This window comes from Cyprinodon tularosa, unplaced genomic scaffold (assembly GCF_016077235.1).
Source record: "Cyprinodon tularosa strain WSP-4 unplaced genomic scaffold, ASM1607723v1 ctg242, whole genome shotgun sequence".
Classification (NCBI taxonomy): Eukaryota; Metazoa; Chordata; class Actinopteri; order Cyprinodontiformes; family Cyprinodontidae; genus Cyprinodon; species Cyprinodon tularosa.
Genome location: NW_024038901.1, coordinates 1 through 27,523, shown reverse-complemented (window position 1 = coordinate 27,523; position 27,523 = coordinate 1). Strand labels below are relative to the sequence as shown.

General features: G+C 38.0%; 1 protein-coding gene across 8 annotated transcripts in view; it reads right to left on the bottom strand.

Moving 5' to 3' along the window:
- Positions 1-27,000, bottom strand: part of myo1b (myosin IB) — a 67,797-nt gene extending 40,797 nt beyond the window's left edge. For 3 of the 8 annotated variants that reach the window (XM_038287629.1, XM_038287631.1, XM_038287630.1), the window contains exons 1-3: positions 26,736-27,000; positions 12,672-12,818; positions 10,492-10,607 (exon numbers count right to left, since the gene is read on the bottom strand). In XM_038287629.1, the coding sequence (XP_038143557.1) occupies positions 10,492-10,607; positions 12,672-12,797 (242 nt within the window). In that variant the 5' untranslated portion in view covers positions 12,798-12,818; positions 26,736-27,000. Of the gene's footprint in view, positions 1-10,491; positions 10,608-12,671; positions 12,819-26,735 lie in introns of those variants that run through there. The other 5 variants (XM_038287632.1, XM_038287634.1, XM_038287633.1 and 2 more) reach the window with 2 other exon arrangements.
- Positions 27,001-27,523: the final 523 nt, after the last annotated feature.

Here is a 27,523-nt window from a genome sequence, read left to right as displayed (position 1 = left end):
ATAAGTAAGTGATGCAAGGGGAGTGAATTTAATTAAAAAAAACTCACTGTCAGACATTCCGGGACACTTGTACAATGGGAATGAGGCCTCATTAAAGCAATAACAACCACTCTGAATACAAGAACAGTACTTCAATTGTTCCCTTTATGACAATACCTTATGAAGAATAAATAGGAGGGTGTGATTCATATGAAAACCACATCATAATGATCTGTTTTTTTCTATCTGTAAACCTTAGGATAATGGGCTTACTCTAAGCATCTACCTCTGTTAGATGCTTAGGTCTGTTCATTAAGATCAACCAGATGATTTTGAACATGTCTTTCCTATCCAAACTTTCTTACGAAAATATATAATAATTTTAATAATTTTACGCTATTGGCCCAGCAATTGGCAAATCTAAACGCCTGATCAATATCTGTGAGAGTCAGAGTATACATGGCTCAGTTAATAGAAGGTATCACCTTTCAAAGCCCCCTTATCACAAACGATAAAGACAATAGTCCATCAATTCATCTCACAGACAATTTTTCAATCATTTACGAATAAAGACACAAAGCCACCTGCTTGAAGGAGAGACCGAACCCCAACCAGCAGATGCAATACAGAGGTAGTATTCGCTACCATTTTCCAACTGAGAGGGATTCCGCACTTATTTCTCGACTATGAAACTACACAGCTGCACACTTAAAGCTAGAAGGCTCATGTCATCATGGAAAATAAAAGTAAACTTGAGTCATCAAGAGACCTCGATTGTCCTGTGCTGATGTTTTGTCAGAAGTCTGAAGAAAGCTTACTTAAGCTCTACAATTTACTCCAGAGGGTATTTGTTCTTCAATACTTTGAATGGATGAAAATTTACATGAGTATGAAGCACCAGCTGGCACTGTTAGGCTGTCCGTCTGCAAACCACCAAAGGTTACATTTATATTCTTGGCATGAAGGCAAACTCATTTCTGGTTTAGTCTGAATCTGCAACTGAGGGCAGTTCTGGCAGTCTGCTGCTCACAGACTGAATCTCAATACATTACCATGAGGCAAAGAAAAAAAAAATATTCTACCCAAAAACTATTGTTTTTATTGTAATAACCTTAGCCATGGGATTAAAACGGCTGTTTTGGCTTAAATACAATAGGAGTTAATATAATTTACTGCCGGGGACTCCACAATTGTTCATAATATCAAGACAAACATTCACATTTTCTCAGCAATTTAAGGGGCAAGTAAAGTTTAAGGTAATTTGGAAGGAATGCTTCAAAAAAAGTTTCCCCTCGTGTCCAATTTTGTTTTTGTGCTTGCCTCCAGGTCCCAAGCACTTGAAACCTCTCTGATCTCAACATCTCTATCAAGCAAATATTTAGTCATAGAAAGTTATTACCTGAATACTACAACAATCTGTTTTAAGATCCTGAAAACAAACATTTATGAAAGCCTTTGGCCAATTCCAACCTGGGTAAAATCTACCTTTTTTCACCTTTTGTAGGGTCAAAAGTAAGAACACTATGGTGGGTAGGAAAGCAACTATGGACTGCTTAGCTCATCCAGACATAACACAATGGAAATGGATCATATCACATCACATGGATGATAAGAGTCAAAATTGAGACCAACCTTCTGAAAAACTACCAGCACTATTTGGACAGCACTTATTCTGACCACTAATGGAATGCTATTTTGGGTGAAGTGTCTAAGGATTCGACCACCTATTGTTCAGCCATTTCACTTCGAATATGCCTCTACACTTGTGGGTGCCTCCCATTTCATAACATTGCAGTATCCTGTCTATTTTGCAGATAATCGAGACAGTGCCAAACAGTCTCTTACCTCTCACAGCTAAACAAAAACTCAATTTCTTCAATTACATCAAGAACTGAACAACACAGAACTGCCCTACCCTGCATGCTTCTGTACATTAATGTACAGATTGACCAATAAATTGAAATCCGACTACAAAAGCTCTTACCTTTCAGAGAAGAAAAAAGTATTTTAGGGAGAAACCCAAAACTTCTAGCAAAAGAGATATTCCAAAATTTACAGTACATGTTCAGATATGGCTCAGTCAGTTTGAAAGTAGCTTTAGAAAAATAACCTTTATGCAGTCAGTTTTCATTGAGCCTAGATCATTGTTAAAAATATAAATTGTTTAATAAGTTGGTTAACTGCTAATTGAAAATAAAAACTGCTAATTGAAAATAAAAAAAATAAATGCTTGAAAACAGTCTAATTATTATTCCATTTGTTCCTCTTGATATATTTATAGAGTAGGACTGCATTTATGAACAGTTGTACAACTCCGTTCCATTTTCTGTCCACTCAACCTAAACCCTCTCATTTAATCCACGCCCATACAATTCATCTTAACCCACCCCTTGTCCCATGTCCACCACTATGCCAGAACATCAGTTTGTGTGGTCTAGACTTGCCATCGGACATTACGTCACTGCTTTAAAAAAGTATAGCAGATGTTTTCTTTGTGAAAACCCTGCACAGTCCTGACCTGATCCTGGCAATGGGCAAGCCATCATACAATTATCTCATCCCCAAACAAATCATGTGAGCCAGCAGGAGTTTGGAGGAGGGGGTGGGCTATCCCATGAGGCCCGGTGGTGTCAAAAGAGGGGAGGAGGTCCCTTTTTAGAGCATGCACACACACACACACACACACACACACACACACACACACACACACACACACACACCTTATAAAAAGCCATCAATGATTACAATATGAATAGGGGTCAGGAGAAACAAGCCACACCCAAACACAATGTAAATATCTCATTTGAAATTATAAAACTTATATAACTTAACAGAAAAAATAACTTTGCTTAGATGTGTCCATGCCTACAATCCCAAACGGTTGTGCAAACAGAGCTGCAAAATAATTTATTTCCTAGAATTAACTTTTCATTAGGACCCTGAAGGCAGCCTGAGTAGCAACAGGCTATAAATGGCAGTCAAAATGATGAAGCACCAGGGTCCCCATCAAAGACTAAAGAAGCAGTGAGTAAGTTACCCAAAATCCCAAAGGCCTCCCATATCACTCTGTGTAGCACTGTGTGCATGTATTTGTGTGCACATGAAGATGAGGGTTAGGCAGGAATAGGGCCTTGGACTATAAATGCTGCTTGGCACCTCCCCTTCACATCTGCCTGCAGGCTGTAATTTGGATTTGCACGTGGCAGCGGGTGAGCACAAAGCCACACTGGCATGAGGTAAGCAGCAGAAAATGGTCTAGTCAGTTCTTTTCCCTCTCTGCCTCTGGTAAATGGGCCAGCAGGAGTAGATGATGGGCCTGCTGTTTGTGACCTGAATCTTAAAACGGGTGGAGTGACTGGAAGGCACATTCAGCACACTTTAAAAGCTGTGATTTGTAGACACTAATAAAGCAGTAATCTATGGGTTGGACTTATGCCCACCCATTTACTTGAGGATGACAGGAGCTTTAAAAACAATGTCTTTCTCAGGGGCATTTCCTCATATGGACATGTAGAGTACCAACTTGTATATGTGGTTCAGTAATAATTTTTGTGCACATTTATTGGCAAATACAGCTTCTGTTTTTGGTTGTACACATTCACAGGCCAAACAGTGGCCTCTGATCTCAGCATGACCCTGTTTTTTCCAGAGCCCTCAGGAAATCCGCTTGGCTTTGAAAGAAAAGCCAAGGAAGCAACTTCCTGATACTGATGACCAGGTGGAAGAGGGGGTGGCTGATACAAGAAACACACAGAAATACAGTGGCACCAGGCAGCTTTAAGACTATCCTGCTGGTGCAAGTGGGGGGGTAGGGACGGATGTACACACACACACACAGACACACACGCAAAATAGATGCTGCTTCTGACAGATGTTGGCCATCTGTTCACAATGATATGCTGAGAGAAAGGTGCTAGTCAGAAGATCAACACAAATTGGAAGAAAGAAGTAAAATGGTAGATAATAATCACTGCTTAACATTCAAGAGATATTAGAGTGACGTGCGCAAGGTGCGTCAAAATACTTCATATTTTACAAATTAAAAAGCTGTGCTGTTTGGGATCTTTAATCATTCAACAGATTGTCTGATACCTCAGCTACTTAACTTTGAGGGGGTTCAGGACTTTAATTTTATGTCTGAGCATACCAATTTAGTGTTCCACAGAAGAGGGAAACCACCAACGCAGGCAGTTTGTGTGATCTTTATAAATGCAGGAAAAAAAGCATGCAGTGCAATATGGCAAAACATCCACAAAAGGTTGAATATGCTGATGCCTCCTCTGAGCACTATTAGGAAGATTATTACTTTGATACTACCTGGGTATGTTGTGTCAGAAGGATTTCATCTTCCACTTTCCTTGGCCATTTTACAGTCAAGAATTTAAAAACAACTCTGGCTTGATTTAAAAATGAGCAAGAGAAGTATGCTTCAGAAGTTCAGAAAACATACCTTGTACTTTTCCCTCCATTCTTTATACCGCAAGTATTGTCAAAAGTATGGTGTATTTCAAAGGACTTAAAACTAAGTTTTAGTCAGACATGCACCAAGAAATTAGAGTGATTGGTTGTTGATTTACACCTAGACTAAAATGGGTGAGTTAGTCATTCTCATAAAAATTGAAGCATTTAAAAATGTCAGTGAAAGCATTAAATGTGCAAAAAGCTAGTAAGGAATATATTTTTTAACAACACTGAAATATTTCTTGAATTACAAGAACTAAAATCAAAAGGTAGGATAATTTATTTATATTAAATGAAATCTATTAAAACTACATTTAAATTGGGAAAATAGAGTAAAATTAAACAAAAACACTGTATAGCATCATTGACAGAACATGCATTAAAGTGCTGCATAGTTGTAGGCATTGATGCAAACCTAATAAGATCAATAAGCATGAAATCAAAGCAGCCCAAGGGTGTCCATGTGACTATTTTAAACAGGAATGCTTGTTTTGTTTCCTTAAGATAAGCATGGTAGGTCATGTAATCTTACCTTGGGTTCATTAAAAAAAGAAAAAAAATTATTAAACGAACCACGTTTGTAGGCTTCGGTGTCATATCTATCTCATCTTTCTATAGAGTTGTTTGTTTAAAAAAAGTCAAACAAATCATGAATAGCAGTGCAAGACACAAGCCTTTGCAAACTGTTTAAAATGTAAATAACGTTCAGTTGTGGTACACATGACAGCAAGCTTGAGGCAACATTCATGTGTGCTCTTTAATTAATTTAAGTAAACACCAAATATACACTGGATATGAGGTTTCATAGAGAAACAAATCTCTGGACCACTCCTCTATTCTGTTTTTAATGTGTGCTTCACATTTCATTGTTGGATATTTTATGAGCCAGGTACATACTGCACTGTTCTCAAATTGAAAGGGTTCACAATGAAGCTTTTGACAGTTTTGGACAACAGAGAAACCATAAAGTAAACAATCCTCACAGCAGTAAATGAGGCTGGCAGTTTAGTCAGTGTCAAGAGCTAATGGGCTTTAGATGCACCATCCTTGGAAATACGAGAGAAACCCATAACCTTTCTATTAAATATTGCAAATGCAATGAGGGTGTTAGTAAGATAAAACATTACACCAGGCAGCCAACACCTCTACCCCATTCTGGTGGTCTGTCTGCCCAACCTGCTTCTCTGATCTAAAGCAGTCCTCTTCTAAGGAAGCAGGAGATCGGAGGAGGGCAGCGATTTCCCTCTGCTCCAGTCTGAACTCTAGAACGCCGTTTCTCCTTACCTCTGTTGTCCAGGTGATTCCCCCTACCCGCACAACAGTTGTCCAGGTGATTTGTTCCCCAACATGAGACAAGGCCTCAAAATGGGGCACAGATAGTCTTAAGTGCCGCTGCAAACGCATTTTGTAGAGAAGGTAGTGGTCCATTCCAATTTTATCTCTCGAGAATTTGGTAAAAAAGCGTAATGCCAGGCGAGCAAAAGCACATTAATCTAAAATTTTTCACAGGTTTCACATTCAGTGTAAACAAACCAGTCGACACTTGCCAATATATTTATCTTAATGATACACAAGGCTTGCTTACGTGGACATGAATATTTGGAATAACGATGACATTGCTTCAAGTTCTTGCTTTAAGCCAAAAAAAGAATAAATTTTTAGGTGAAAATTTTAGGAAAATATTTTTAATAATTGTCGTAATAACAAAAACACATTTTTTAGCAATAGTCTTATTTAAATGGCAATTGGGGTATTGACTTGGCCTAGTTTTTGTTTTAAAACAAAGATTCTACCAATAGAATAGAATCCAAATAATTTTGCAGAATTTTCACAGAGGAAAATAATATTGTTCAATTTAACACCAATCAAATTGGTAACAAGAGGAAAATGTGGACATTGGCAATGCTTATGGGAAAGATAAGTTTCTAATCAGTAGTAACATGTAAAGCCTTCAATGAAAACACGTCATGAGATTATAAATCATAGCACAGAGCAATTAAGTAAATTTTGGCATTTTATTGTCACAGAAAAAGTTGGTGGAAAAATAAGCAAAAGCTTTTTCATCATCCCTTTCTAGTTTAAGACTACAAACGCCAACACACTGCAAAGGGCTGAACCTGCCTACTCAAGTCAAAATGCCACTTCAACAAGTGCCCACTCAAATCCACCTACATACAAAAAGGTTCGGCACAACTTTCCTAGGTTTTCTGAAATCAGTTACTTTAGAGGCCAAAAGTAACACGTTCTACGGCTAAAATGAGCATAATTTTTGTCCTAACTGTACATATGGCACAACGTTTAAAACATCCACCATTTGGTTTGAGTTTTAATACAGACAGCAACTGAAAACAGTTTTAAAGCTGTAATGTAGAATCTGACTCTAAAGTCCTTTCCTACAATTGTGAAAAGTACCACTTAACTTATCTGACAAGTAAAATTACACCAATCTGAGTATAGTGATGGACATAAACCTTAAGAGGCACAAAGACTAAAAAATTAAAAAAAGTCAGCCTTCTACCACCACTTCTACCTCTACCAACATACATCACCAAGAATGAAGTACTAATGTCTTAGCTAGGGGGAAGAAAGAAAGAAAAAAACGTATTCATCCATTTATTAGAATGAATTACTGCAATGGTGTGTTCACAGGTACAGCCTGCATCCTCACTAAAGCTAAAAAGTGGAGCACATCACCACAGTGCTAAAGCACTTATACTCTTATCTCTTAGACCAGACTTTAAAATAAAGCTGTTAGTCTATAAATCGCTGAATGGCTTGGGACCAAAATACATTACAGACTTATCAGTTTATCACCTGCCCAGACTTCCCAGGTCTTCTGGCTCAAGTCCATTTATCTGCTACAAACTTCCCAAAAAAAAAACTTTGAAAGTATTGAAACAAAGTTGTATTAAATCAAGATTAAAATATGTTTAAAATAGCCTTTGATCATGCTAACATTTGTTTAAGCTTGCCCCGTCATATATTAATTTTGATCCATGTTGCCTCGGAGACACAAGGCAAGAGGTCATTTCTGGAAACTGCCGAAAGGGAAATTTAAAAACAGTCATGCCTTACAAAAAAGTTTTTTTTTTTTTTTTTTGGAACAGGCTTTGTAGATGTCTAACAGCAAGAGTCAATTATCTCAGCTTTTAAGAACAACAAAAATATTGGCCTCCAAAACACTCAACCCCAAACAGAGAAATTTCAGATAATCTGTCATAACCATTTGCATGACAGCTGGAAGCCTCAATGTACATTGCAAAGGGAGCCTCTTTGCTCCATTAGCCACCCCTAATGCCTCCCTGTGTCCAATGCTCTAGCGGCACTAAGTATTGAGTTCTGAGAGCATCAGGGTCTCAATACCTCATTAAACATTGGGATAACACAACCCCCCTCTGCCCCGCCCCCCAAGAGCAGGCGCAAACTCCACACACTTAGACACAGATACGTCACACACACACACAACTCTCAATCTGTGCCCGTTTTCAGTGGCAAGCAACGTACAATAGATAAGTAAAAGCCATCTGTGATGGTCAGTGATTAGTTCATCTCTAATGAACAAAATGCATATAGAAAAGCACCTGCTCTTTAATCATGGAGGTGCCTCATCTGGCTGGTGAGCACACAGCTGAGCTGGTCAAGGATGGGACACTTTTGTATAGACAATGAAGATTGGCTTGACTGTGCAGTTCATTAGAACTGACAAAGCAGTGGGACAAAAAGGACAAAACATTTAAGAATTGAATAACATAGTGGTTTAGAATTGCAGCTGAGAATAGCAAATAAAGCAATAAATAACAATAGATTGCGTTTTTAACTGGCATTCATTTATGCTCCGTATAAAAACATTTCACACTTTGACAGAATGTACTTGATGCTGGAACCTGACCAAGATTTTAATCGTCAAAATGCTTCAACCAACAGAAAGTGATTGATTGTACTGATGAAAGAAAAATGTAACCACTGCATGTCTTCCTGATACAGCAAAACTCTATTTTATTAGTCAATAGAAAACAGCGCTTGCCTCATTAACAGCTGAATCATTTTGGCATATAAATATAGCCCACTGTTGCAAGCTGAATTTCAGAAAAATTTAGAGACGTTGGATTATATTTCTTTATAGTAAAAGTAACAGTGACAATAACATTCACTGTTATGAAAGTGCTTCGTCTTACATTTCTAACTTTCCAAATGAGTCTTCAAAAACTTGTGTACAATCACTTCAACTTATATCCACAAAATGAAAGAAGCAATTCCACAATCAGGAAGACTGACATGCTTTTGATTTGTCATCACACTTTAAAAGGGTTTTTTCTGTATAGAATGCAAAATAGCGTGACATTTATCCAAACAAGGTGTCCAAGATAAACATTTGCCTGATTTTCATTGACATTTCATGTTTGAAGGCACTCCTTTGCACTGATCAGTAAACTACCACCAGCAAACCATTATGTGCAGATCTGATCTTGCTCTAACCTTTTTAGTTAAGTCGCATGTTTTTTTTTCCCTGTTCTTAGAGTTATCTGCAAATTGTCTGGGGGGAAAAAAAAAAAAAAAAAAACAACTCTTCAAGTAATAAATATGCCAATAGAGTTGTTAATAAGGACCTGCATTAGGTGGAGGAATTTTTTTATTTATTTATTTATTTTTTATTAAACACTGCTTGCATTAATTATGTTGAAAATTCCTTTTTTGTATAGATACACCAGCACCGATTTCGAGTTTTCCTTTTGCTCAGACCTACCGACTGTTCATCGGTCCATTGTTGTTTTTTTTTTGTTCTTCTTAAGGACTACAATTTATAAAAACATATTTGCACTGAACTGTTTAATAAGAAAAAAAATAATAGTAAAGTCCTGTCTCTATAAAAATAACAAGCCAATGTTCGAAAGAAACTGATGGCCAGATTAGCTTCTATGAAGGTCAATAGTTTCTTGCAATCAGGACAAGCCTAACATCTTTGGAACCAATTGAGATATTGACCTTATCTGCTTTGACATATTGGGAGCTTCAGATGTTGCTCTTTAAGCATGTGCAATTGCGATCAAAGAAAGAGGAATGGATCCACCATCCCCTGCAGTTGCTTTAATTGAAACTCAACACTGATCAACTTCAGCACTCGCCAGTCGCTGTGGTAATATCCCCCTGCTGAGTCAGTTGAGACTCAGTCATGCAAAAAAACAGGACTGAAAACACGAACTGTTTGGTTTGGAAAAAAATTATACATAATTTCAGGATTGACTGAATACTGGACTAAAATGACAGTGGCTAAAGTTGAATACTGTTCTTGCTCATGTTGCTTTTTCAGCCATAGAAAACTGGTAAAAACTTAACACTTGGAAAGAAAAGAAATAACTGTAGCAGGCTGTGTCAGACCAATTCTGAACAAATCCCTTTATATTAAAACAGTTTCTACAAAGACTTACTGAATTATTGTGTGACTAAAACTTCCATTTGCATCTGTGAAACACTAACCCCTCTCTTTTAAATACAACAAAGCAATATTATTCAAATTAAACCAAGTCTCTGTCCAGACCATGGCTAATCACCAGTAGAAGATGACCTGAATGAAAGCAAAAATAGAATGAAACTAAAAGGATCACATTTCTGAGAGCCAAACTTGATTCCCGGGATTCCAAAACCAAAGTTTCAGCTTGTTTCTGTCTAGAGGCAGATTCTCCATTTTGGTACATTTGCTCTTTCGGCAGAAGTATTTGAGGGGCTTTGCAGCTGCCTAGAGCCATGTCAACTTAATTGATGAGCTGGGCTTTGTTCTGTATTGGCTGACCAGCAGCAATCCTGACTATGTTGCCAAATGAGAGGTTGTGGGCAACAGCAGTGAAAAAAACAAACAAACATGAAAAAGTAAACATTGATCTGATTTCCGATTCACCAGAACCTTACCTGGGCCAGGTTACAGTGATTGTTTACAACAAAAGTTTAAATTATCAGACTTCTAAATCCCTAAACATCCTTGGAAAATTGTAATCTAACTAGCATGATGGGAAAATTATTTTCTTGACTTTTTTGGGAAATGGAGAACCAACTCACATGTGAGGACTAAGCTCATAGAAGTTCCTGTTGCGATACTCCTCCACTTTGTCTGGCGTGTAGATGGGAAGAGACCTATAAGGGTTTAGGGAGATCACCACACTGCCAATGTAGGTCTGGGAAGAAAACAAAGAAGTGTGAACTGTTAGATTAAGTGTAGGATATTTTAGGCTTTGTACAAACCAACCAAAGAGATAACCTCTTTTGTAGAGCCTTAGAAAAAAATAATAATAATAAAAATAAAAAATGTATAAGAAGGCAGTGAGTCTTCTACTGCAAAGCTAAGTATTCAGTCAGGTGTTGAGGCATGCAATGCCTAAAGTGAAACTGAGGCTGCGTTTCACTTACTTTGACATTGTGAAGTTAAAGGAATCTGCACTGGGCAGTAGTTTTCTGAGAATGTATCTGCAGCTCTGTGCAAACGGCATACAAATGCTGCCAATCTTTGATTACTTATTGTGTTTTACACTTCTGTTCTCCAAATATGTATATTCCAACTCCAAGTAAAGAACACTTTGCAAATAGCATTTTTAACTAAAATTTTCACTTTTTTCCCCACCCCAGCTTGTTTTAAACCTATTTTAATCCTGGCTATTGGATCAAATTTGATTTCTGGGGTTACCAAAGTATGTAGCCTATTTCAATATTAATTAGTAGTCAGCTACACATTAACTAGGGCCAATGATCTCCAGTTAACTTTAGTTTAAGACTTCTCATTTATCTATTACAAACATTAGGTAGTAAAGCCTAATTTAACACCTTGATGTCAAGCATATTTTAATATCACTAAAACCAGTGCTCCCCCACCCCACAGTTTGAATTTATATAACAGAACTTTATGTAACGTCCAAACAGGTACAAAACAAACAGCCCTCGTCAGTGCCATCTGAAAGGTAATGTAACCAGCTATCATCTTCATCCTCCTACTCATAAAACGGTGCTCCAACAGCACTGTGAAGCATCAACCTGAAACATTCTCCTTGCTCTCCATGGTAATAGCTGTTGCATAAGCCACTCTGACATGAGTGGAGCATGGCCTTCCCTGTGGCAACACCACAGCCACCCACAGCCTCTTGTTCAACAGAACACCAGAGGCAGTGTGAGGTCTTTAAAAGTGCGGAGGATGTGTACAAGAGGAAAAGGCTCTGTGCAATGTCAATAAAAGTATGACATGTTAATGAGAGGCTTTCTTGACCAGAAGCAGAAATGAGGGAAGAACTAAAACTCTGAAGAGTTTATAGCCTGGGTAGGCTCACTGCAAGAACAGCTGGCATTAAATAAGATGATTGTTCTTCAAAACTGAAGAACAATCATGGTCTAGGTTTTCGCCTTTTCATATAAAAGGGTAAATAAATCTCTACATTTATTCTTTTGAAAGAATCACCGCTCTGCTCTAGATTAACGTGGATTTGAAGCTGCAAAAATAGAGCAGCTGCCCATTTCAGACAAGCAGCCAGTTCCTTTCAATGGAACCACTTTGACTAGAATTGTTGCAATCAGCTGGGACAGCCCAACCAACATGTCACTTCCCATCCAGTAAGCCAAACTTAAACAGAGGGGGTGGCTTCAGGTTCCAGCTCCCAAAAACCTACAACGCTGCAATAGAGTCGATTCCTTCCTATAACATCTCAACCTATCACTATGCAAGGGACCAAAATATCTTGCCTGCTCATTCAGGCCAAAAATGACCCCAACGACTCCTTTTTCAGAGGCATAGGCCAGTATTGGGTATTGCAGGCCAACAACAACCTCATTGACTCCCAATTCATAAGGGATGGACCCGTTCTTTCGGTTCTATTTGCATGTTTTATAAGCCATAACAAGGTTTTTGTTGGACTCTAAAGCTTGGAACTCAGTGCTACTCCAAACATTTTGAATTGAAAAAGCTTCCTGGATGGTAAGCGAAATGTCTTCAAACTTGAAAACAAAGTCTAGTAGTTTTTTGTTTTTTTTTTACTTTTTTGGAACCCAGGGGTTAGCATGCTTAATGCATCTGAAGGAATATAGACTCCAAAAATGCATGTCAATGCATTTTTTCTTGGATATTTAATTTCTGTTCCTTGGTTTCAAAAATGAGGTCTGAAGTTATTGTATGATTAGTTTGGTCAAACTGCTAATTAAGCACAACAGAATAAAACACATTCAACAAAAAACAACCCAAACATTAGTCAAATACTTACATAGATCTCATTGTGGTCAAAACGCTTCTTTAGGTTTTCCAGAAAGGAGTCTTCAGACAGGGGCTCCAAGAGGACCATGTCCCCCACACCAATCATGTTGTCTAGAAGGGATGTTTTCACCTCCATCTTGGCTGCAGGTGTCCCCTCCTAAAGAAAAATACAAAGGAAACAGTATGTCATGGATTATATTAGTAAAAAAGGAACTCTATAGAGTTGTTTTATCAGAAAAAAATGTAGAGCTTGAAAGATTAAAATTGTATACAAACATTCAAAAACACAACTTTCTATAAATGGATAGATACATGAATTAAAGGATGCATTATATAATTAAGCCAAACCATAAACTAAGGCTGGGTAATTAATTTGCATCAATCCATTTGTTCGTTTACAAAATTAGGTTTTTGGAAAATCTTTTTTTTGTTGTTTTTTTTTTTAAACACTAACTCTTCTTGGGCTTCCATGGCTCAAAGTTATATCAATTCATCATTGTTCTCACATGTTTAACTGATATCTCACTGTCACAGACTTTAACCATCTAGTGTTACATTTTCACTGTTGTGAAACATTTTTGCTTTAAAAGCATGTTTCAGAGCTTGAATTCCATTTCCCCTTTAATTAAGGTCACCTTTCAGAGTGATTGAAATCCAAACTAGTTTTTGAAAGTAATGCATTTGATGAAATTTTAAGGGAAAATAAATACTTTGCAGATCAGCAACATAAGGAAGGCTGAACATAACTTTGGTCCGTTTTAATAATTTTGAGCTTTAATATAGACATGAAATGTAGGAAACCTTTCTCCATACACAGACTTTAGAGGCAACCGGACTACTGTGAGCTGACAGAATAGACAAAGACTTCTGGATAGGTGTCAAAGCATCTTTTCCAGACCTGAGGGAAAGTCCTATTGCTTCTGATTTAAGCCCGTTTGGTCGTTTCCATGCTGGATGACTGGGAATTAACCAGGTAAAGCAACGATCCAAATACCTCGGTATAAATCTTGGTGAAAATTCAGTTAGATTTTCAAATGTCTCTAGGATCTTTATTGTTTTGCACTATCTGGACATTTCTGAAGAATTCAGTTTTAAAGCAGCAGCTGCTCAAACACCTTCCACCCATTACAGGTAACTAGTCATTGAGAACGGTATATAGTCTGGGGGAGGAAACAAAAAAAAAAAGAAAAAAGAAAAAAAAAGGGCCATATCCATACAGGAAGAGAAAACATTCTCATGCCCCTCTTGCAACTTGAATGAGGGCTCTAATTGATTTAAATCTTTAGGCCACATGCTAATTCAGGAGGAGTGACTCGATGCAAACAGCTGGGCTTTCTTACAGACAATTTAACCAATTTAACCGTCTGACTGTATGACATGACTCTGAATCCATATAAAACTCAGTTCAGTTTACTGTATTGATATTGCACCAATTAACACCTGTCATCTCATGGTACTTTACAAAGACCTCTAAAAAGTTAATTGGAAGATCTCAATTAGTATAAACTTAATTATTACCAGATAGTGAAGCAAGGTGCAACTGAAATCAGTTTAGAAAAGGAAAACTGAAGAAAAATTACAGCACATATTTCTCCCCCGTTTAAAGCAGCTATTTAATATTTTTGGCCAGTGAAAGGATCTGGAATGGTATGAGCCATGACAAAGATTGTGCTGGAGTTGGCAGTATTTGGCCCTGTGTTGCTGGCCATCTCCATTTTGAACTGTAATCCCATTGCTAAAGGGCTAGAGATAAGAGGGGCCCCAGTTATACTCATTGCCTCGATGCAGGGCTTTGCAACTAGGAAAAAAAAAAAAAAAAATCTACTGCCTACTACAGCAACAGACTATGCCCACAATCCAAGTGGATGAGGCTATAAAGTGGGCTCATGTCTCAAAACAGGTTGGCATCAAGTCAAAATATCTCCATCTATCCAGTAAATATCCAATATGCTAGAGGTTCCAGCATTTTATTTTATTTTATTGTCATTACACTGACACAAGTACAGAGAAGTGAAATTAACTTTCTGCATTAAACACATCCCCTTAGGGAGCAGTGGGCTGTCATTGTGCAGCACCTGGGGAACTGTGTGGAGTTAAGGGTCTTGCTTAGGGACCCCGAGTGGCAGTCCGTGGGAGTGGGGCTTGAACAGAACCTCAGAATTCCACTCGCAATGCCCCAACCACTAGGCTGCAACGCCCACCACTTCCAGGTCTTACAAAATTTTTATTCACAAAACTGTATTGTTACTTAGAAGCAGAAAATAAATCTGCTAAAACCAATTAATTATTAAGTCAGGATGTTTTATGTATTCAAGGGAAAATGACTAAACAAAAGGGTAAACCCACAGAAAAAAAAAAAAAAAAAAAAAAAAAAAAAAAGAATCCTCTCATGGCTCCCAAGGTGCATCTCTCTCTTACCTGTCAAGTTTTAGAAGCAGTTTAGAAACAGCATGATGCTCTGAAAAACGCAGACACCCTGCAAACTTTTCTACTTCGCTGTTCCCTCTGCATTCTGTTCTCCTGCTGTGTTCAGTGTTATTATCCCATAAAGAAGTTGTCCAGCTCTTAGTAGTACTCAGCAGTCAATTTCCAAAACTGCTTGCTCACTCAGCATGAAGGGGAAACTTTAAAATGTCTGGCTGAGCAAGTTCAGAGAGAACGGTGCAAATTATTTGCACTCATTTGCATGCAGGACATTTTAAATGACTTTAGAGATGCCAACAGTTTGATCTCTGCTCTGAAGAATCTGACTGGGGGGGTTGATATTTGCTTACTAGTCAACTTGTAGAAAGTGGTTCTTGCAGACTATGGCGCATCATGTCGGCTCTCGTGGCTTGGTGCCAAAACATTTCCAGCGATGCTCATGCCGCAAGCTGTTTTGGTTGCCTGTGCTGCACTTTTTAAAGCAAGCCAATGTTGTTAGTCAGTCAACAAGTCTCTGGGGGGATGAAACAGCGATCGGCTGCCCTGTAACATCACTGTGTTGTCTTTGTAATGCAGCTTCATAAAGCTATTGCTGATGTTTCAGGCAAATCAGTTCCGTTTTCCATGCGAGATGCATTTTTAGCTCTTGACAGTATCATTATGAGTAGTGCAGCTTCAGAACAGTTAGCACAGTACATGTAAATTTACTTAATTCTCATTTGTTTAATGACTTTCAGGGCTTCACATAATGTTTGCCCTAACTTGCATTGGCATAAGCAAGTCAGCCGATACCCAATTTTATTAGGAAGTACCTTGCAAACAAGGTATAGGTACGTTTTGACACCTAACATACAACTATGTAGTCTATTAGAATGTTCGCAATAGACCAGCATGAATTATAGCATTCTGCAATTACAATAATAAATCATGTTCTACTTTGAACAAATATTCTAAAAAGGTGTGCATATGTCTACATTCAACTAACTTACTCTGAAAAATTAGTTAGATTTTAGGTTTCAGACTCATGAAGCTTTGTCAATCTCTTTGGTCTACTTTTTCTTTCATCTTTTCTTTTTTTTGTCCTTCTAATTTCTCCTCTTCTACTTTTTTCAATTGAGTGTCCACATAACATGAATTATTCCCTACTTAAATCATAAAACAGTGTACATATATAAATCAAGCAGAGCACTATGGTGAAAGTGATGATGCTCCACTTCTGAGCCCCTCAAAATAACCATGAGCCTCTTGGTTACTTCTCCCTTTAATTGCATTCTTTTCCAACAGCCTTATCAGACTTGATGGAATTACATTTGTGACATTTTTCCATTCCCAATAATGGGTTCTGCAAGATTTTCAAAGATAAAGTTTTATAACTAGACCTTGGTTTAAGCTTCTTGACCACTTGGTCTGCTGGGTTCCTTGGTCTTCATGATGTTGCTTTTTCTCTAATGTCCTTTAACCACCTCTCCAAACTTTCAAGAATAGCCTGACTCATACTGTAAACACAACTAGAGGTGGATTTAATATAGACAATTTATATATACACTCAAACCATTAAAAAAAAAAAAAAAAAAAAAAAAAAAGGTACACAGAGTGCACATGCACAAGAGACTGAAGAATATTATTAGAAATACAAAACTACACATTATTCTCCTTCCATCTTACAGGTATATACACTTCATGTTTGCCCTATAAAAAGAGACATTGAAAGCTATGATGTTACAAAAACTGAAATGTTTAAAGTGCACAAGTAATTCTGACAGCATTTTAGTGCACAGCTGCATGAGAAATAGCATGTCTGGTCTAGTTTCTGGTATAGAGAGGTGGGGACACAGCCAGCCCACCCCCCTTTCAGTAAAACAGAGTCTAAAGTTACTCTCTGATCCAGGGAAGAAACGAGTATGGATGTTTCCACAGTGTCATATCCATGCCCACCCTAAACACATGACATCTGTCTGGATCTTGGAAACCCTTCATCCCCCTCTGCCCCTAACCCACTAGCCCAGATTCAGAAGAGGCCTTCAGGCAGCCATAGACACAATCTCATTAATAAAAGTTGCTCCCTGCTGCTAAATCTTGGTCTGTGTCCAAAGTGCAAAAATGAGAGAAAACATTTGCAGCCATGATTTAATTCAACAGATTATCCCACTACTGATACAGACCGACATGGAAGACGACCTATATCATGTTAAGTCTTTCTGGGGATATTTCTCAAATGAGTGGCAAGGAAATCAATCTAATATTTTAGGGTTGTATAAAAAATAAAAACACAGGCTTAAAAACAATTTAAAATATTATTTTCCTGGTGGAATGATCAAACATACAGTTTCTAATTAATACATGGCTACAGTTATACATGTGAGATTTAATTATTATCCATATACCCATTTGTATTAATAGACACATTTCCATCAACAATTTTTATGCACATTTTGAAGGATTACATTAGAAGATCTCCATGAAAACGGCAAAATTCAACTCAACTTTCCAAATTTCGCAAACGTTTTTACACTCGAGTTGGTTTTTTAGTTTAAAAAAAAAAAAAAAAAAAAAAAGTGCATGAGAGGAGATGAAACATTTGTCAATGGATGGAAAAACTTCACATTTTCTTCTCAACATTTTAACAGTTTGATGAAAATTGCTGTGGATTTTGGTAATAATGACTATTGCCCCTTAACCTGTAACATCAGCTCTATGTGTTCTTCAATGTGTGTTTGACCTTCTTTTGGCATTATATTCAAGCAATTCTTTTCCCACTAAAGCAAGGACGTAAAAGCATCATGCTGTGGGTTTGTTGTGTTGCCATTGGGGCTCATTTAAGCTAGATAAAGAAAGCAGGAACAATAACATTAAAGGACGTGTACCCCATTTTCTTCATACAAATAACCACTTGGATGGTAAAAAAATTGACAAAACTTTTCCTGACATGAGCTCTTTAAAAAAAATAGAAAATACAAAGTTACTTGAAAGCCTACCTTTATTAATATAGTTTTATATGAATACTTAGTATGTAAACTAGTGATTATCTTTGTAATTTCTTCATCACTTGGTGAAATTAGTTCCAATCAGATTTACCCACGTGGTTTCAGTTCAAACTAAAATTTGAATCTCCAGATTCATTGTTGCAGCAAACGTTTGGGTCAAACGGCCTTTTGACTGTGCATGCACGTCCCCCTATTTGAATCCCCCTTTCCAATCCCTGCCCTGATGCAGCAGATGGTTGTAATTTACACATCATTTAATTCTGGCACATTAAATCCTGACATGGATCTAAAGAGAGCCATTATGCACAGTTAGAGTCGGAACCTTCTCACATAATCGGACTGTGGCGACCGTCTATTGAAAGAAAGGGCGGTAGCTTGTGACGCTTTCGTGAGTACTGAAGATGTTTAAATGCAAAAATTCTGGCATGTTTCAAGATGGACTTCCCACATATCCTCTTCTTGCTCATTATTACGAGACCTCTTATTCTTACTGGTAAAATTGTCTGCATTTATTCATCCAAACTTTACTTACTTGGGCTCTACTCCCTCTCCACAGCGTGACGCTACATGTCGTGAGAGGGTCACGTCTGATCCTATGGAAAAGGATCCAATTTAGAAAGCAATCCATACTCCCCACAGATTAGAGTACCATTTTTAGAGCCAAGTTGCTGAACTGGAAAATAAAATTACAACAGGGGTTTTTATCATATGAAGGCTGCTTGCAGGACGGATCTGGGATTTCAAAACATGCCACGGTGATGAACATGCTTCTGACCTAGATTTCAAAGCCAGATCAGGCTAGGGGGGAAAAAATAAAAATACCATTAAATGTACATGTATTATTAACAGGGTCTAGCATGTGACCACATGTTCATCGTTTCTGTCCTTCAGCACAGAGGACAATCAAAAGAAAGGTCAACAACCGTGCAAGCACTCGCATTCAAAACAGACCACTAAAAACAAACAAACCAAAAGCATAAGTCACTGGAGCAGCTTATGCTTGTTAGGGTGAAAGTTCTTAATAAAAAGAATCTAAAACTGAAAGTTAATATATTTAGTGTAATCGACAAATCAAGCCTGCTGCTTTTGAGAACTAAAGCGATAAGTCTCCATCACACTACCTTAAGAGTGGTTGTTTGAGAGCCTGCCGCTGTGGGGAAAGAAGTGATATTAAAATCTATTAATCTGACGGTATTATTCTGGAAATCTACCGCAGATTGATGTGGCCTCGTCACACAGCAGAGGAGTCAAAACATCCTAGCAGCTGTCAGAGCTGGAGATTAAAGCCCGGTCTAACAGAGCAGCAACAGCACATGTGGCTGTGCCAAAGGGCAAGGCAGAGGTTTTAGGGAAACAGAGGCAAGGCTGGGACACCAAATGACAGGTGCTCCCTCATTCAGGTTCACTCAGAGGCAACTGAAAGCTCTTTTTGTAAGTTTCCTTTCAACACTTTGTATCAGCCTTCTAAAATTGCCTTTGAATGCGAGTAAAATAAAATTGATGTTATTTTGGTATAAATTACCAAGTAATAATACAAAGTTCTATAAAAAAAAAGGGATTCCTGCTGTAATGAACCATAGGTTTTGGCAAACAGTTCCATTTCACCAACCACATCAAGCTGTATTACTGTCAGAACAGAATCAAGAAATGACACCTATCAACTTAAGAAGGTTAAAAATCCTATTTATTGCTTTGTGCCTCGAGCAAACCATAACAGTGAGGCAACCCTAAAAAAATTAAATAAATAAAAGCAGCTCAGTCACATTGTCAAATGAAATGAATGATAACTCAAGATAATCATCTAAAGCAGGCATATCAAACTCATACCAATTACGTATAAATTACCCTCGTTTTCTTCATTTCATTTACAAAGACCACAATGCAATATAAATGTATACACAATTTTTAGCCACTCCTGTGGTTTAAAAATTAAAAAATATGCCTCTATTATGGTATATGCTTTTTAGCTTCCAAGGGCTGGATAAATTGCTGTACAGTCTGGATTAAGCCTGTAGATCTTCAGTTGCAGCTTGATCTAAAGTAACTCATGTTTAACTTGCGTCAGTTAAAGTCAGAGTTGATGACTTAAGTGTAAGTAGTGGAGTGGACAAAAATGGCATCTATGGGAGACCTATAGGCTAAAAACCACTGCAAGCAAAAGATCAAAGGCCCATCTTACATTTGCTAAAAAAAATAAAATAAAATAAAAAATCTTGATCACCCCAAACACTTTTGGATGACTTACTGGAATTGATGCAAATATGAATTCTGTTGTCTTGTAGAAAATCCTAAAGAGAAATGCCTGACCCTTAATATGTGCACTTGAGCTCAAACACATTTGGATTACTCTTGCAGGACCAATTGGAGAGGGAAAAAAAAAAAAGAAATTCGAGGACTTTCAAAAGTCTAGTCAAAGTCTGGCCTTTAAACCATACCAAGATGGCTTTTGTAACTTTAAATGGGCAACTCACTCTGAAGGAACCTCCAATGCAACTGATTTAAAGATTTCATGTGGTGTTACCTTTTAATAGAGAACTTTGAAAGTTTAAATTATTTTCCATAATAAATCAAGTATCTGAACATTTCAATGTGTGTTTAAGCCATTTTTGTCAAATATATATATTAAAAAAAAACCTTTGATATCAGAAATATGCAATGGGGAAAAGAACAGAAAAGGTCAAATTTGTAAGAGGGTAAATCATGGGATATAAATAAACGCATGAAGGTTCTTTTTTTTTTCTTGTTGGGTCTGCGTCTGCATAATTCAAACACAAAGTAAGCAATATTAAAAAATGTGTTAAAAATCAGGAAAAGAAAACTTAAGTCAACAAAATAATAGAACAGAAGTATGATGGGGGTAAAAAAAAAAACCTTTAACTTCCCTCTGCTTATAAAAAAAACAATAAAGCAGAAATTATTCTATTTTAAACATGTGGGACTGAAAACATGTTGCAACCAAAATATCTAATATTTAGCTGTGGGACAGAGTAAACTAGTGCAAACCAAAATGTCATCCCCTTTTGCCAGTAAGCTGTCATACCACAAAACAATCCAAGCAGGTCAAACACAAATCCACCCAAACAAACAGTTCTTTAATTACAAAGCACCTCAACATGCACACACTGCTCAAGTTTCACACATCATAGATACCAATCAAGATAAGCTAAATGAACCAGCTAAGCATGTTGAATCTGAATGAAGAAGGTGTCATTGCGCAAATGGTAAGGAGAGCATATTTAGTGAAACCGGAATGGAAAATAACTTCAGCCTTCAGGATGATGTCATGGTCTTCAATGGCACTAAAGTTAAGCCACAAGTCTGGCCCTCAGAACAGAGAAGTCCACTCAAATACATTTATCTCACTATTCCAGTTCATGAGATGGAATAAAGCAACCCCAGCATGGTCTTAACCTACTCCTTCTGATTTTAACTGTTTTTTTTTAGCGTTTCTGGTAGCAACGTTGCAGGGAACTACTGAGGCCTTTTGAATCTTTACAGCCTACATTCCATCTAACATATGTAAAAAAAATAATGTCCTAAACAAACAGTACGTACTGCTACTGTTCCTGCTTTTATCTTGCTCCTTTTTAAATCACTTTAAGCATTCTTCTACAACTTTAGTGATTAAAACTGAAGTCAAATTTCCTGTTTGTGGACACAAACTTGGCTATTAAAATCTATTCTTATTCTGAAGTATATTTTAGCTGTCCATTTTCAAAGAACTTTGATAATCCAAAGACAATTATTAATAATCACACTTCTCACAGGTCAGTTAAGGATTGGTCAATACTTTAAAGCTCACCCTTTTACAAATACAAAAATTTCTACTTATAGATTACGCTTTCTTTTTCTTTTTTTCCAAGTTCATATGTTCTCGGAACTCGTCATTAGTAGACCAATACTTCCTGTTTCTCTAGGCAAAAATATGACATGATGGAGAGGAAGTTTTTTTTTTTTTTTAGTCCACTTAATTAGGTGGTTTGGGGAATGTGCAAATATCGCCGATCCATTTTTTTTCCACTGCATTTGTTACATCTAATGAACCCCCTAAGCTGACTGTAGTAAGGGAGACATCTTTGGACTACACTGCAAAAAAAATTAATAATTAAAATCTAAGCAAGTCATGTGTTCTGAAAAATAAGTGCATTTGCTCTTGAAATGAGGTGGCGGGCGTGATACTTTGCCAGTGAGCAGCGCGCTTGTGCTCCGAGGAGGTTGCAAGTACCCGGTTTGATCCCCACAGCCTCCACTCTGGGTTCCTGAGTAAAACGCTTAACCCCACGCTGCTCTCTCCGTGCGCCACACAAAGGCTGCCCACTGCTCCCCAAGAGGATGGGTAAAAATGCAGAGAGTGAATTTCCCCATTGCGGGACAATAAAGGGATTTACATTACAATGATACAAGTCAGTTGTGTGACAGCAAGGACCTGGAACTCAGGTGTATTTAGACTTTTGCGACTTCACAGTTAGGCAAAGTTCACATCCTAATGGAGAATAAGTTGGGTTGGAATTTTGGAGATAAACTATTAAAAAAAAATCAACTTTCTTCTGAAACAAAACTACAAAATAGATATGAAAAAAGTACCAGGGTGTCTTTGTGCAGCCCTCTGAGGCACATATGGTACACATACTAACACTTACAGGAGTGAATTGAAAGAGCAGCTGTGCTGGGCCTGACCAAGCAGAGAGAAAGAGGGAAAAAATGAATGTATGTACAGTATTCATACTGTGGCTCCCAGGGGATGAGAAGGAGGTGAAATGTAAGCAGTTAAGCTGACTTTGTGGGAAACATCCAGAGTTGCAATGCACAGTGAACAGTTCCGAGACTTAACTCAGAAAACATGTGCATCCTTTTATTTAAATCAGGAGTTTGAAATAAGCTAGATCCTGATGTGTCTTAGTATGGTTAAGTTGCTGTGCTAAGAGGGCTACCAATTCTTCCTCACTTCAGAGTTGCTTTTTCTGTGTTTACACAGGCATAACACAAGCCACACACCCCACTACACAGACTGACAAGTGCAAACACTATTCATCACCATGGCATTGGTGGAGGGACTTTGATCCTCTATACACCCTGCTCCACACCACAGCACGTCACCCCACAGTGTTCCTGATGGGGTTTTTGGCACACTTAACAATACTGCAGCAGATCCCTGCACACAGCCTGAAAAGCTCCCACAGAGTGAAACTACTATCAACCAGTTCAACATGCTGCCCCTCTTCCAGCTGAGCTAAATGATTGTTATCACCCCCTTTCCTCTCAACAGCTTCGATGGCTTGCTACCTTTCACAGTCACACAACATCAATGTTTGTTTGATCGGCATGCGTAATAAAGTTCCCATCTGGTTTCCCAGTGGCAAAGCCTGCCAGTAGAGGCGGAACATAGTTTCTAAACCCACCGAGCTAAGACGAAACTTACTAAGTGAATCATCTTCATTTTATTTATTTTTTTACTTTCTTCTTTGAACTTGAATCACTAGAACAAGAGACACTCCATGCTTGGAAAAACAATTTTGAGTATACATGCTTTCCAAACCACAGTGTAATGGGAACAATTAAAACAGTAAAATAGGAAAACGATTTGTAATATTATTGCTACACTCACACCAGACCTGGAATGGTTTTTTTCCTCTCACAGGACATCATTCTTTTACTGTGACTAACAAGTCTGGATCCTACAGTAGAATCCAGGTCAACCCATCATGGGCAAAATGTAGAGGTTTCCCCTCAAACAGAAGAATAGTTTTATTCATACTGAGCAGTGACTAATTTTAAAAAGCAGTATGAGAACTCAAAGCAACAAGCCAGACCGCTTCGTAAAATTCCAAACTAACTTTTGGATGCTAGAGAAACTCATGTTGGTAAAATCACTAACGGCTTAGAGAAATCAAAGAGTTCAAGTTATACATCTGGTTTTAAACTTATCCTCTTTTCCCCCTTTTTAGGTTGTACCGGTAAGTTTTGACAATTTGTTATAGATTTTCTTGTATTGCCATCACATAACCCCTCCATCCTATCAGGGTTCTTTGGTTGATGTCCATGTAAGGTTTTTTTTTTTTTTTGTAATTGCCACAACCCATGGATCTAAAAGTTTTTATTATCCCTCCTAGAGGCTTCTCTAGTGGCACCCCCCACCTCCCCCAAAAAATAGCAGCTAGACACAAATCTTGAAACTTTTTTCAGTGTTTGAGACTTTTGCAACAAAGTGAAAGTATGGTTTGCTTTGAATTCTTCAGCAAGTTGATAGAGCAGCTGCCAACTAGCCTGGCTCTGTGCAATACTGTCTGGTTAAACACCATTGACTCCAGCCAGATCTTGCAGGTCCAGTCACAGTGCCGGTGGTGGCGTCACTCACCTCCAAAGTTACCCACAATGCAGCAGTGCTCCAATTTTTTTTTTTTCCAGCTTTTTTCTTGTCAATACATTGTCACAAGAACAGAGCAACAAAATTCACTCTACATTTAACCAATCGCCTTGGGGAGCAGTGGGCTGCCCCCCCCGCCTGGGGTGCAGTGTGGGGTTAAGGGTCTTTGCTCTGGGACCCAGTTTGGCTGTCTGTGGGAGTGGGTTTCCGACTCACAATCTCAGGATTCCAAACCTACTAGGCTGCCACTCCCCCAAAATTAAGGACTTCCTCAAAGCACACCTTCTATTTTTTTTTTTTTTTTTTTTTTTTTTTTTTTTTTTTAGGCAAAACCCATCAAAAATCGTTTACTGGAGTTTCTTTGATGGTTTCACATATTTCATGGAATGCAAAATTACAAAAACAGAGCAAATCGCTTGGAGAATTAGCATCATATCTGTAGTTATGTGATTGGTTCTAACCTAATGATGCTGACCCAATTAGATCCGCTTTTGAAATTTAGCTCTACCAGCTCTATACCTGGCTAGCGGCAAACTCCTCCCAACCACCAAAACTAAAATCAGACCCAATTCCAAACCACCCCCTATGAAATCCCCAACTTTTGACTTTATGTCAGTTTGACGAAGATGCAGCAAACCAGCGGAACTTGCATTTAAATGCACGCGTCAAATTCCAGTAAGTCTTTACTGATGCAGACCTGCGTTTTAAGGGCTGAATGGTCCTTAGGGTTAGTCCTTGGGGGCCTGTTAAGGATTGGACCTAAGACTCAGCAGCAAACCCTGCCTGCAGTCAGAGAGAGGAGAGACTTCCCTCCATTTCCCCATTTCAAATGAGTCACAATTGCACAAAGTTTCCACTGATCCTCCCGATCCCTACAGCAGGATGTAAATATTTACAGTTTTTTGGATTTTTTTTTTCTTCCTGGAAACTGTTGCAATAAATGGATCCCTCATCATTTCATTCATGAACAGCCTTATAAACGATGTATGTCTCTGTTAAGTAGAGATTGATAACACACGATTAGTTTATGTAGTATTGGTTCATATAAAGTCCTTTTAAAAAATTCCATTTAAAAAACATTTGGTGTCCGTTTAAAATCAACTTCTGTGTTGCCAATGTTGATATTTCCATCTGCTATGGTTGGTTTGAAGCATTACCAAATATACAAATCAAGAGATGGCATCCTCTAGAGCCTTGTACAGTAGGACGGGCTATAGAGATTTTCCTTACTGAAGAGTTGGCAACAGCTATCAAAACTACGAAGTACATTTTGGTCAATAAACGCATCAGCAAAGCATTTATAAACATGCAACCTTTGGCTCAATTGATAAATAAAATTCTAAACTTGGCTATACATGCTTGGATGTATATTAAGGCATTGCCATCATGTTCTTATGCATCCAGACTGTTCAAATAAGTTGAAAACTTTTGGAACCTTAAAAAAGAAATCTTATTGGTTCATCTCATAAACCTAAATGTGTCAAAAGTCAAGCATTCACCAATGCTAGGTGAAAAGTTCAGTTATTGTGCATGCTGTGATGTCATACATTCAAATAAACACAAAGCAGCATTGGTTGAATGAGAAGGAAGGATTCCCCTTCATAGAGCTTTAAAATGACGAATAAAATAAACCCAACAAACTTTGTACTTCCTGAAACTCCACTGTGGAAATCCAGATATCATTGGCTGAATTTAGTCATCATTATACATTGATGGTGAACAAACTAAAAAATAAATAAATGCAGCTTGTACCTTTAAACTTGTGAACTGCTAATCGCATCATTTGCACAATACCCGCCCACACGCAGTAGGGTATATAAAACAAACAGGCATAATGTAACTTTTCAGATCTGTTCCTCCATACAAACCTCTCATATCCAACAAACTCTCACACGTTATTCTATTGGTGCAATTAAAATGTGAAACTATGTGACAGTTTGTAAAGAGCGCTTGAACGCGCCTCAAATTGCTTTTGCTCACAGATGTTGTCAATTAGCGACCATGAACACAACTTCTGCTGCAGCGCTCTAAGGGCCCCCAAAAGCTCAATTAAATCATTCATATTTATGATTTTTAGCTAAAAATGGACTAACTCTTACAGAAATAAAGGAAAACGAGAGAACCCCCAAACTATTATAAAAAAGATGAGAAATAAATGAAAATTAAAAAAAAGAAATAAGCAATTCAATGCCACTCGAAAGTTAACTTCTGAGGAAATGTGAGAATTCACTTTGCAGAAAACAAGACAGAGTTAGACTCAAAACATAAAAAACTATTTCAGTCAGCCGTTTATCCAGCTCACCTCTCTTTATCTCTGAAGAGGTTGCTCCTTGTCTTAAATCCAATCCGCGGACAAAACTATGATCCCGGGGTGATTGTCCAACTCTGGAGTGGACTCCCCAAGCCTATCCCGGCTGTTTTTGGCTGAACTTGAGCTGGATGAGGCTGAAAGCGGCTCGCTCATCCGGATCTCAGCGCACTGACTGGAGCTCCTGATGGATTGGAGAGCTCACCAACTGCCGGGCGCAGGGAGTGGCTGGAGCGCGTCTCTGGGTTTGTCCCAGAGTCCCTTAATCACCTCCTGAGCTGGAGGAGGAGGAGGGGGGAGGCTTGTGATGCATTCACGTACTGTCGAAAAAGTGTCTACTTTTTTTTATTTTTAACAACTATTCACAATACGCTTAAGAACTTTAAATATAAACTTTATTTTTATGCAGCCATTATCTGTAAATTAATTAAATTCAGTTTATTTCTATAGCGCCAATTCACAACACATGACATCTCGAGGCACTTTACAGTTCACCAGATCATACAGTCAAATTGATTCAAAGTTTTCTATCTAAGGAAAACCAGTTGATTGCACCCTCCCACTAAGCATGCTTGTAGTGACAGTGGAGAGAAAAAAAACTCCCTTTTAACAAGAAGAAACCTCCGCAGAACCAGGCTCAGTGTGAGTGGCAGGCCGACTGGGGTCAGAGTATAATTTGAGGGTTAATTCTCTGAAACATATTATACAAATGAATTATACACAAATTTATCAACTCTTTTCTGTTATAATTTCCAGTGACAGCTAGACAATAACATAAACAA